Source organism: Tupaia chinensis, unplaced genomic scaffold (assembly GCF_000334495.1).
Source record: "Tupaia chinensis unplaced genomic scaffold, TupChi_1.0 Scaffold000178_1, whole genome shotgun sequence".
NCBI classification, from domain to species: Eukaryota; Metazoa; Chordata; class Mammalia; order Scandentia; family Tupaiidae; genus Tupaia; species Tupaia belangeri.
The window spans coordinates 359,859-372,055 of NW_006159653.1; the positions used below are offsets into that span (position 1 = coordinate 359,859).

The following is a 12,197-nucleotide window of genomic DNA, read 5'->3' on the forward strand; positions in this document are numbered from 1 at the left end:
CCTAGGAGGCTGGCTGCCCGTGCAGCCCCTGCTCTGGTGCTCACTGTTACTGGGGCAGGAGCTTAGGTCGAAAGTGGGGCAAGTCGGGTGGACCCACCGGCTGGACAGTGCGAGATCTCTGACACAAGCTCTATCTCAAAAGTCCCCTGCCCCGCAGAAGCAGAGGAGTGGGCACACCTCAGAGAGTGGCTCCCTAGAGATGCCACACAGAGGAAGGAAGAAGCTCTCGATTGTCACCACGACCCAGGATGGCCCTAAGGGATGCTGAGGCTTGTGTGCAGCTCGTGGAGCGTGACCCAAGGCCTAACCCGAGGCACTACGGCTCTGGGCGCAGCACAGAACATCTCCAGGGACTTCCTCCAAGGAGGTGACAGGACCACTCGCTGGCCAGGCGGGGTCCTGCTATGAGACGTGACAAATGCATCTGTACAGAGGTCCTCTTGTTCTGATTGGCTGCTAAGCTGCACCTGCCTGCGGACTGACACCTGGGCCCAAGAACACCTGAGGGAGAGTGGGAAGTCGCCATGTGCCAGCCTTCCTTCTCAGCTGCCCGCCCTCGGCTCTGACACAGCCCTGCGCTTGGCTTGGCTCTAGAGCGCTCCTGCCGTGGGACCTGCCTGCACCTGAGGTGCACTAATGTCATGTGCTGCAGGGAACCAGGATGCGTTCTCTGAAGGGAGAGCTGGGAGGCACTGGGGCGTCGTAGGATGAGCACTCTGCTTGCACACCAGGCGGACTGAGGACTCACACGCTGCTGTCTGTGAGGGACAAGCTGTCGGCATCGCTTGATAGACTCTGCTGCTCGCTGTCATTGGCGCTGGTGGCCGGGGCCAAGGCATAGCCGGAGCTGACGTAGTAGGGGTTGACTGGCTCCCGCCACGGTCCATACCTGTGGACAAGACAGCGGTTAGTGGTGCCTGCATTGTTCTTTTATTTTAGAACATTTTCATGTGAGAATTCAAAAGGCATGAGCCTTAGAAAAAATGCAGACAGCTAGGGCCATGTCCCTGCCCACCCTTCCCATGGGTGGACCAAGCCCTGGGTATTTTCCTGGACTTTTCCTGTGCTCTGGGCCCACACGAAGTGCACATGGGCAGATTACCACATGCACAGCCAGAAACAGGCCGCAGCAGCCGTGCACTCAGCACAGCTGAGTGGTGGCCTCCACCCGGCCCGACAGATCCCCAGTGCTTTCAGCGGTGGTAAAGGCAGGCCAACTGCAGGCCCAGCCCCACACCACTGAGACCCTTTGGCAGGCATGTGTGTTAGGACCAGCCCGAAAACCCGCGAGGAGGGTTACTCCAGGGCAGCCTGTACGGGGCCACCGGTCCCAGCAGTCCCTGGCACATGCCGCCGGTAGTGGGCTGCACAGGACAGATGCAGGAGCGAGAGCTGTGGGACCGCAGCTGGCGATGGCACTCCGCGCCCGTCAGGATGCAGAGTGGGTGTCCAGCTCACACTCGCTAGCTACTCTGTGCGTTCTCTGTGATCACAGACCGGCAGCTTCAGTGAACGCCAGACATCTGTCACTAAGTGCCATCTCCCTAACGCCACAGAGGCTTTGGCCATACAAAGCTTTATTCCTACAAAATGAGACTCGCCAATCTCTCCTGTCCGGCTTTCACGATCCACACAGGCTCCCGGACTGTGACCGCCTTCCTGTCTCTCTTCACGTAATTCAGCAGGGCTCCCATCTACTCCAGCCTTACCCTCAGACGCCCGTGTGTGAGTGATGTAGGACAAGGCTGTAAAGCAACTTGTGAGCAGCGTGTGAGGTATGTGTGCAAACAGTGTGTGAGGTGCATGAGAGCAGTGTGTGAGGTCTGTGAGGTGTGAGAGCAGTATGTGAGGTGTGAGAAAGGGGTGTGAGAGCGCAGGGTGTGAGGTGTGAGAGCGCAGCGTGAGGTGCGAGAGCGCAGCGTGAGGTGTGAGAGCGCAGCGTGAGGTGCGAGAGCGCAGCGTGAGGTGTGAGAGCGCAGCGTGAGGTGCGAGAGCGCAGCGTGAGGTGTGAGAGCGCAGCGTGAGGTGCGAGAGCGCAGCGTGAGGTGTGAGAGCGCAGCGTGAGGTGCGAGAGCGCAGCGTGAGGTGTGAGAGCGCAGCGTGAGGTGCGAGAGCGCAGCGTGAGGTGTGAGAGCGCAGCGTGAGGTGCGAGAGCGCAGCGTGAGGTGTGAGAGCGCAGCGTGAGGTGCGAGAGCGCAGCGTGAGGTGTGAGAGCGCAGCGTGAGGTGCGAGAGCGCAGCGTGAGGTGTGAGAGCGCAGCGTGAGGTGCGAGAGCGCAGCGTGAGGTGTGAGAGCGCAGCGTGAGGTGCGAGAGCGCAGCGTGAGGTGTGAGAGCGCAGCGTGAGGTGCGAGAGCGCAGCGTGAGGTGTGAGAGCGCAGCGTGAGGTGCGAGAGCGCAGCGTGAGGTGTGAGAGCGCAGCGTGAGGTGCGAGAGCGCAGCGTGAGGTGTGAGAGCGCAGCGTGAGGTGCGAGAGCGCAGCGTGAGGTGTGAGAGCGCAGCGTGAGGTGCGAGAGCGCAGCGTGAGGTGTGAGAGCGCAGCGTGAGGTGCGAGAGCGCAGCGTGAGGTGTGAGAGCGCAGCGTGAGGTGCGAGAGCGCAGCGTGAGGTGTGAGAGCGCAGCGTGAGGTGCGAGAGCGCAGCGTGAGGTGTGAGAGCGCAGCGTGAGGTGCGAGAGCGCAGCGTGAGGTGTGAGAGCGCAGCGTGAGGTGCGAGAGCGCAGCGTGAGGTGTGAGAGCGCAGCGTGAGGTGCGAGAGCGCAGCGTGAGGTGTGAGAGCGCAGCGTGAGGTGCGAGAGCGCAGCGTGAGGTGTGAGAGCGCAGCGTGAGGTGCGAGAGCGCAGCGTGAGGTGTGAGAGCGCAGCGTGAGGTGCGAGAGCGCAGCGTGAGGTGTGAGAGCGCAGCGTGAGGTGCGAGAGCGCAGCGTGAGGTGTGAGAGCGCAGCGTGAGGTGCGAGAGCGCAGCGTGAGGTGTGAGAGCGCAGCGTGAGGTGCGAGAGCGCAGCGTGAGGTGTGAGAGCGCAGCGTGAGGTGCGAGAGCGCAGCGTGAGGTGTGAGAGCGCAGCGTGAGGTGCGAGAGCGCAGCGTGAGGTGTGAGAGCGCAGCGTGAGGTGCGAGAGCGCAGCGTGAGGTGTGAGAGCGCAGCGTGAGGTGCGAGAGCGCAGCGTGAGGTGTGAGAGCGCAGCGTGAGGTGCGAGAGCGCAGCGTGAGGTGTGAGAGCGCAGCGTGAGGTGCGAGAGCGCAGCGTGAGGTGTGAGAGCGCAGCGTGAGGTGCGAGAGCGCAGCGTGAGGTGTGAGAGCGCAGCGTGAGGTGCGAGAGCGCAGCGTGAGGTGTGAGAGCGCAGCGTGAGGTGCGAGAGCGCAGCGTGAGGTGTGAGAGCGCAGCGTGAGGTGCGAGAGCGCAGCGTGAGGTGTGAGAGCGCAGCGTGAGGTGCGAGAGCGCAGCGTGAGGTGTGAGAGCGCAGCGTGAGGTGCGAGAGCGCAGCGTGAGGTGTGAGAGCGCAGCGTGAGGTGCGAGAGCGCAGCGTGAGGTGTGAGAGCGCAGCGTGAGGTGCGAGAGCGCAGCGTGAGGTGTGAGAGCGCAGCGTGAGGTGCGAGAGCGCAGCGTGAGGTGTGAGAGCGCAGCGTGAGGTGCGAGAGCGCAGCGTGAGGTGTGAGAGCGCAGCGTGAGGTGCGAGAGCGCAGCGTGAGGTGTGAGAGCGCAGCGTGAGGTGCGAGAGCGCAGCGTGAGGTGTGAGAGCGCAGCGTGAGGTGCGAGAGCGCAGCGTGAGGTGTGAGAGCGCAGCGTGAGGTGCGAGAGCGCAGCGTGAGGTGTGAGAGCGCAGCGTGAGGTGCGAGAGCGCAGCGTGAGGTGTGAGAGCGCAGCGTGAGGTGCGAGAGCGCAGCGTGAGGTGTGAGAGCGCAGCGTGAGGTGCGAGAGCGCAGCGTGAGGTGTGAGAGCGCAGCGTGAGGTGCGAGAGCGCAGCGTGAGGTGTGAGAGCGCAGCGTGAGGTGCGAGAGCGCAGCGTGAGGTGTGAGAGCGCAGCGTGAGGTGCGAGAGCGCAGCGTGAGGTGTGAGAGCGCAGCGTGAGGTGCGAGAGCGCAGCGTGAGGTGTGAGAGCGCAGCGTGAGGTGCGAGAGCGCAGCGTGAGGTGTGAGAGCGCAGCGTGAGGTGCGAGAGCGCAGCGTGAGGTGTGAGAGCGCAGCGTGAGGTGCGAGAGCGCAGCGTGAGGTGTGAGAGCGCAGCGTGTGAGGTGTGTGAGCGCAGTGTGTGAGGTGAGAGCGCAGCGTGTGTGCACATGACAGATAAATACTTCTCCAAGAACAGTGCAGCTCAGGAGGCAGCACTGGGGTTCCCGTGCCACAATGGAGACATGCGTTTTTAAATAATAATTAATAAAATTAAGAGAAATATTTCTTTTTAAAAATTTTATTTCATTTTATTAATCACTATTATCATTTTTTAATTTGACCAGAAAGATAAAGAAATTGAGAAAGCAAGCCTCCAGGTCCAGGACTCAAACCACAGTTGGCCGTGTCAGTGCCTTAACCACCACACCCCCTACCCCAATAAAATAATTATAAAAAAAAAAAACAAAAAACCTGAGTAGCTGCGCTAGCTGGTGGCATGGTAGTTAAGGTGCAGGATTCCACGTGGCCAACGAGTCCTGGACCTGGTCGCTTCAAAATCACACCAGGTACGTGTGTGTGCTGCCCAGAATCCCAGGGGATGAATGGAGAGGGAACTGTGGCCTGGCCATCAGCTGGGGGTGCTCTCTCACATTCCCTGTCTCTCCCTGGCAAGATCCCGAGAAGAGAATGGAGGGGAAGGGATTGTGGTGTGGCCATCCCCCCTGGGGGGTAATTTTTCACTTTCTGTCTCTGTCTCTCTCTCTCTCTCTCTTTCTGGCAAGCGCATGCTCTCTATAGCAAAAACCTCTCCGAAAAAAGAAAGAAAGCAGCAGATGGGATACGGCATGAAGACTGAACACTCAACGCAGTCGGCAAGCACATAGAATAGAAAAGCCACACTTTAAAACAGTTTGGCAGTTTCTCAAAAACCTGCACATCTGGTCATCACTGTTCCATCCAGAGTTCAGCTCATACTCCCGGGAGAGAACTGCAGCATCCCCCTGCTCGGGATATTTACAGCCATAGTGTCCATCATGGCCAGAGCCTACTGCAGCCCAGAGGGCTGCAGCACCCACCACAGAACCTGGAGGCAAAGCCGGCAGTACTGAGAAGCCACAGCGTGAGCAGCCTCCGGAGACCCTGCTGGTGAGAGTGGCCAGTCTCGCTGAGTGACTAGAGCAAAAGAGAGCAGATGGGGGCAGAAGGGCACATGGGGGCTGCCAGGTCTAGTGGGTAAGGCAGCCGCGTCCCAGTCCCAGTGGTTTGAAGAGCATGCTAGGTGCATGTACATGCTCTAGATCCCAGCAGGATGGAGAAGGGCCCTGTGGGAAGGAACGTACTGTGTCTCCATTGTCGCGTCCACGACCTGCAATGAGGTGCCCTGCGAGAAAAGGGAGCAGGCACAGGTCCTGCTGTTTCTGACAACTGCACAAGCCTACGACCACTTCAGAACACACGGCTTAATCTCCAAGTCCGTGACTACTGCAGGACAGAGATGGAGATGTGGAGTGTGGTCCTGAATCCATTCCTGGTGGCCCACACGTGTGCAGATGCAGCAGCCACAGAGGCAGGGCCTGTATGGCCCCACCCTTGAGGCAGTGGAAGACGGGGCCCCTGAACAAGATGAGCCAGGTCGGCCCTATCAGCACCCACCCTAAGCACTAGCCACACAGGTTTCAGGGCCCTCCTCGCCACGCATGTGCCTTCAGGAGGCGTGAGGCACTGTGCTTGGCTGGCTCTCCCCCAGCGCCCAATCCCACGTGCCCATGCCTCCCAGACAGGCAGACGTGGGATCTGGCTATGTGTGAAGACCGGGGAAGTGAGCAGGGAAGACAGGCAGCCTCTCAGCAGCAGGAGAGCCCATGGGGTGCAGACGAGGCTCCAGCAGGATCCGTGTAGTAAAGGCCTTCCTGGGCAGGTGCAAGCTGGCTGTGTGTAGAGGTACTGGGTAACTGTCCAGTGCCTGCCTGTCTAAAAGCTCTCCCCAAGAGTGAGAAGCCACGTGGCGGCATAGCCAGTGACACGACTAGACACCATGGGAAAGGCCCTGGGCTCACGTGCTGGGACCGCCCTGAGCACACTCGGCCACACGTGTGACCCAGGTCATGGCAGGAAGATGTGTCAGGTGCCCCATCTGTCTTCTCTTCTCACAAGTTAACAAACTTACTTTAAAGAATTATTTTTATTTGTTTGTTTATTTTATTTATTTACTTATTTATTTTCTTCTGAAATTTTTGATTTTTTTTTTTTTTTTTGCTATAGGGTGCTTGCGCTCACAAGAAGACTGAGAGAGACAGAGACAGAAAGTGAGAAATAACCCCCCAGGGGGGGGGGCCACGCTGCAATCCCTTCTCCTCCATTCTCCTCTTGGGATCTTGGGCACGCACGCACACGCGCCCAGCGTGAGTTTAAGTCACTGGGTCCGGGACTCAAACCGCGGTCGACTACATGGGAGTCCAGCGACATAGCCTTTACGCCAACTGCTGGTCCTTGTTTATTTATTTTTAATATGACCAGAGAGGAAGAGATAGAGAGAGTAAGCAAGTCACCAGGTCTGGGACTCAAACCGCAGTTACCACATGAATCCAGTGCCCTTAACCACCACCCCACCTGCCAGTCCCAACAAATAAATACTTCTTAATAAATGCTGGAGGACAGAGCCCAGCAAGGAGGCCATAGCCGCTAAGGCAGGGCCAGTGCCAGATGAGCTGCTCAGCCCAGCAGCAACGGGACCAGAGACCCCGCAGGAGGACCCAGAGAGGGGCTGAGTGCTGGCAACGCCCAGCAAGAGCGAGGTGACTGGAGGTACATCCCACCCCACCGCCTGGACAGGGCTGGCCAGCTCAACCTCTAGCGTGCAGCACCTGCTCCTGGGTGTGCCTGTGGTGACTCGTGTCCTACCTCCTGGGGCCTGCCGCTCCACGCTAGTCACTGTGTGTCCTCGAAGGCAGCTGGCCCAGCGACATGCAGGGCGACCGCCTCACCCCTGCCTGCCTTGGGCTGTTTTCACTACTCGGCGCCCCTCCCACACAGTGGCCCTTTCCCAGTTCTGGTGGCTCCTGTAGAAATGGCAGGGCCCCTCGATTTAATCCGGGTCCGTGAATAGCACCTGCCTGTCCTCACACAACCCCAATTTCACAGTAATTCGCTTCCCAGGCACACTCATGCCAGGCAGGCTTCACCACCACGCCACAGGTTGGCTCCAGGTTTTTGAGAAACAGTGTCCCAGCAGATCAGCTATTCTAAGGAAGTCTGCTCTCAGCTATCACTGAGAGAGACCTCTCGGGACCAGAGGGTGGCGTGGTGGTTTGAGGTGCTGGACTCCTGCATGGCCGACTGTGGTTCGAACCCCAGACACAGCAGCTTGAAAGTCACATGGGGTACCCAGGTGTGCGCCCAGAATCCCAGGGGGAGAGTGGAGGAGAAGGGACTGAGGCATGGTCATCTTCCCTGGAAGGAAGATTTCTTCCCTTCCCTCCCACTGTCTCTATCTGTGCCTCTTCAGCAAGTGCCCGCACTCTATAGAAAAGCCTTTTAAATTAAAATTTTGTTAAAAGAGAGAGAGTTCTCAGCTTGAAACCCTCTGGCTGAAACACTGTCCCCCACAGGAACATGGCCCTCCCAGAACAGGCCCGTCCCCTACCACCCCTACCACCTGTGGCACCTCCACACGGAGACTCCCGTCAGCACCTCCAACTTCTCCTTTGAGCTTGACTCTCGTGCCTGTCACACACACCCAGTGACGTGCTGCACTGTCCTCCACCTTATGTCCCTGTCTGTGTTGGTGCAAAAATAATGCCTTCACTTATTTGCTACCAAGTCCTGGGGTACAGTGGGAAGGGCACCCCTGTTCCTGCCCCAGAGCTTCCCAAGCTCAGTGTGCTAAGCCAGGCCCACACACCCTCATCACAGCTGTTGACAGGGTATCCCCAACTGCTTCTTCCAAGCACATGTCCCCTCGCGTCTGACGTGAAATACTACTGGTCCATAAAACCCCAACCAGGGGCTAGCAGGTGGCATGGTGGTTAAGGTGCTAGTCTCCCATGTGGCCAACCACAGTTTGAGTCCCAGACCTGGTGGCTTGCTCTCTCAATTTTCCTCTCTCTTTCTCCCTCTGGTGAGTGCATATGCCCTACAGAAAATTTAAAAATAACAATAATAATAAAATAAAGTAATTCTCTAAAAAAATATCTGATCCAGCCCATGGCCTGGCAATCACGTGATATGAATCCCACATGGCGGCCTGTGTGGTTCAAGTCCCTTCCCATCCTGGTCCTGTAAGGATGTAGGGCATGCATGCTCAAGAGCATGTCTTGTTTTGTTGTTGTTGTTGTTTTAAAGAGATTTTTGCTATAGGGCATGTGCATTAGCCAGAAAAACAGAGACAGAAAGTGAGAAATCACCCCCTAGGGGGGGTGGCCACACCACAATCCTTTCTCTATTCTCCTCCCGGGATCTTGGGCACGCACGCACTTGCGCACGGCATGAATTTACGCTGCCAGGTCTGGAACTGACTCAAACTGCAGTCGACTATGTGAGAGTGTAGCAACATAACCACTACACCATCTGCCACCAGGGCAGGATTCAAACTGCCGCTGAGGGGCATGGTGGTGCCTGCCTTATGGCAAAAAACTGCTGGAGGCTGGAGGCATTGAGCCCCCCACTATGTCTCTGTCTCTCTGTCTCTTAAACCCAACTCCCCCAAGCCTCTCTCTGTCTCTCTTAAATCCAGCTCCCTCAAGCACAGGCCGCAAGGCCAACCCTCTGGCAGCTCTCTGGGACACTGAGGACAGTGTGGACAGGGCCACCTCCAGGGCTCTGCCCATGACGTTGTCCAGCGAGAGAGAGCACCAGGACCCCAGTCACAGTGCTCTGGGTACCCTTGCATGTCCCACCCACAACTCCACTCTGGGGTGCTTCCCCCATCATTCTCTGTCTCTCTCTGGTGAGTGTCCAAGTCCTCTGGCAGTTGATAAAAAGAAAGATATCCCCTTCCGTGCACCGAAAACCGTGTGGACAGAAGGTTATGTGTCCAGACACCTAGCTCACAGCGAAGGGCCTGGGCTTTCCGGGGGAAGAGCACCCGCCTGGGTCAGCACAGCCCGCACCACTCTCCTCGGAGGTGCCCAAGGGCAATGGGAGGGCCCACGTGCAGGTGGGTCCTTACGCCCATGTGGCATCTGGCTGTCATGGAAGGACGCAGACTTCCAGGCTCCAGCCTGAGGTCTGTAGGCGTACAAGGGCTGCTCCTTACGGCTTCAGAAATCCTGAAACCTCAGCTGTCCCAACCTGTGCTGTCCCCTCCCACCCAAGGGAGAAGTGGGGGCATAGCTGGAGACGCCAAGTCCCTGAAGACCCCGAGGAAGGCGGGTTTGGGAGCCTCACACTGAGAGGTCGCAGTGGCAGCACAGATCCCAAGCTGGCCCAGCTGGGACGCTCAAGGGGCTGACAGCGACCCAGAGGTGAGGCCCAGTTGGGACAGGAGGCGGCTGGTGTGAGGGTGCTGAGGAGTCTAGAGAACCTGGCCACCTGGGCCTGTACCGGGCTCTCCTTTGGCCTTAACACAACGGGCCTCACCCGCGGCTCAGGGAGTGCTGTGTTTCAGGTGGGGACAAACAGGGTGACGGGGCGGCCACTTACCCAGGCTGGGGCAGAGGTGCAGGAGGAGTGGCAGGAGGGGCCCTGAGGGACCCGAGGGTTCTACATGGGGAAGAGCCTGCAGGACTGCAGCACTGGGCGGGCCCACTGCCTGTTTAGAAGGCTTCCTTCTATCCCAAGCACAGGTGGCCTTCCAGGCCCAGGAGCCCCCCCCAGCTGCCCAGTGTCCAGGCCCCACCTGTACCCGCCCCAAGGCCTGCTTCAGCTCTGCTCCCCACCCCCCAGAGACCACCATGACCTCGGCACACCTGCCATGGCACAGAGACCCTCAGAGCTTGGCTGCAGACCACACGGCCACCACTGGACAGACACTTCTCAGACTACTGACTGCAGGGCACATCCAGGAAGTGTCCACCCTGCCTGCCCTGCACACTGCAGGCGGCCATGTGGCAAGCCCACTGCCCCGGGCAGGCAGCATCGCCACCCTGGGCCTGGGGAGCGGCAAGGTGGCTCTGCAGACTTGGGCTCTGGGCAGGTTCCCTCCCCTGCAGCCACTTCCTGTGCTCCCTCCCTGCGAGGCCACTGCACAAGAGACAGTCCCCTCTGGCCACCCATCACAGGCTGACTCATCACGTACCTGCCCTGCCCTGCTTCTGCCCCCTCACCAGGCCCAGGCCTCTCCTCCCTGGAAACTACCACAAGCTTCCCGTGCGACCAAGACCATCTACCGGGACTCAGAGCCAAAGCTGCGCCTCTAGGGACACTGCAGCCCATGTACACACGGTGGCACTGAAGTCTGTGCTCCGAGTGGGAGGCTCCGCGTGCCAGACAGCTGCACCAGTGTCACTGCAGAGGCCAGTCCGAAAAGATCCTGCGAGGTAGGAGCTGATGTCAACGGGGGGGCACTGGGGCAGCCCAGGCCCAAGTGCGAGCTTGCACATGTGACGTCACGCGGCAATGGTGCCACCCAGGGACAGACAGGGCGAGCCTGAGGCCGCGGCCTCCTCATGCGCACGTGCAAATCCAACTCGGGTCTCTCCCCCGACTGTAGGGAAGGGCACTCGTCACAGCGCCACACGACGGCAGGGGCCAGACAGATGCCAGCCAAGATCTGAGCCCCGGAGGAGCGGAGCACCTGGTCCTAACCCCAGGCTCCTCGCACAGAGGCCCAGCAGCCACTATTCTAGCCGGTGGATGTCGCAGTGGATGACAGCACGTGGGCCACCCCGCCCTCTGCGTGCTGGACGGTGCACCTGCCAGGTCATCTGAGCACTGTCCAGCACGCTGCTAGGCCAGCAGGCTGCTTCCCAGCTGTCCTGGCAGGGCTGGTGTCCAGCGAGCACTCCGCAGGCACTGGGTGCGGGGCCAGGGTCACGCTCACGGCACAGCACGGCATGCGCAGGTCACAGGCGGACTGTGGCAGGGCGTCCAACCCCGGGGAGCACCGAGAGGCCAACAAAAGCAAGGCCCCAGCACCAGAAGCAAGAGCGGCCGAGCAGGGGGCTGCAGCGCGGGCACCCAGGCCAGTCTCCTGAGGCACACCCCAGTACCACGCGCAGCGTGGCTGCTCTCCCGTGGTGGTGACGGCCCTGACTGGGAAGCGGAGGCCCTGGAGACCCTTGGGGAGCCCCTCAGGGAGCAGCCAAGCCCCACACAGGCTGTCCTGCGGGAGGTGTGAGGAGCTGGGCCAGCACACAAGCTCCGAGCGCACACAGAGCCTGATGCCAGCCCAGCTCCTCACTGGGCCAAGACCTTGGGGCTGTCCTCACCTACGAGCCAGGTAGCTTCCACGGCAGAGATGGCAGCAGGTGTCAGATGGTGAGCGACCACGCTGCGCTGGCACTAGCTGGACTGTCTGGAGCCCTGTGAACGGCACCCTGGGGGTGAGCTCTCAGGGAGGCCTGGTGTAGGCACCGCGCGGCGGTGGGCATCTGATAAGGCCGGTATGGCCGAGGGCCAGGTCATGAGCAGCACCCAGACCAACGGCACATGCCCCGCTGGACCTCAGGGAGAGGCAGGGCTGGCCAGCAGCAGCCGGGCACTCACGGCTCCAGACAGTACCTCCACGTGTGCGGCAGCTTGAGGCAAGACCAGGCGACAGGAATGACAAGCACCTGTTACCAAAGGTGAAGGGCACCCGGGGAACACTGGAGGACTGCCCAGACCTCACCATGACCCCAGGCAGTGGCCAACGTACGGAGGGCGTCGAGACACAGGGATGCAGCACAGCTGGGTCCTGCCCCTGCCCTACCGGGACACCCAGGAGACCATGGCCAGGACTGCCCCTGCAAACAGAGGACAGAAAACTGCTTCCTGAGAAGGGCCCCATGGCAGCACAGCAGACACCACCGCCGCACGGCATGGGTGCTGGGCTGGTTCCGCCATGCGTCCCCAGGAACCTTCGCTGCAGCAGGACCAGCTAGCGCTGAGCTCCGAGCACCGCTCTGCTGGTGCTGGCCAGCGTCCGCCCCCTCCCGCCCAGGGGTCCCCCCGG

The 12,197-nt window shown here is 60.0% G+C and overlaps 1 protein-coding gene across 2 annotated transcripts in view; it reads right to left on the reverse strand.

The window, feature by feature from the left end:
* AXIN1 (axin 1) overlaps nucleotides 1–12,197 on the reverse strand; it is a 74,343-nt gene that overhangs the window by 34,944 nt on the left and 27,202 nt on the right. For both annotated transcript variants that reach the window (XM_006146342.3, XM_006146343.3), the window contains exon 2: nucleotides 749–889. In XM_006146342.3, coding sequence (XP_006146404.1) covers nucleotides 749–889 — 141 coding nt within the window. The remainder of the gene's footprint in view (nucleotides 1–748; nucleotides 890–12,197) is intronic.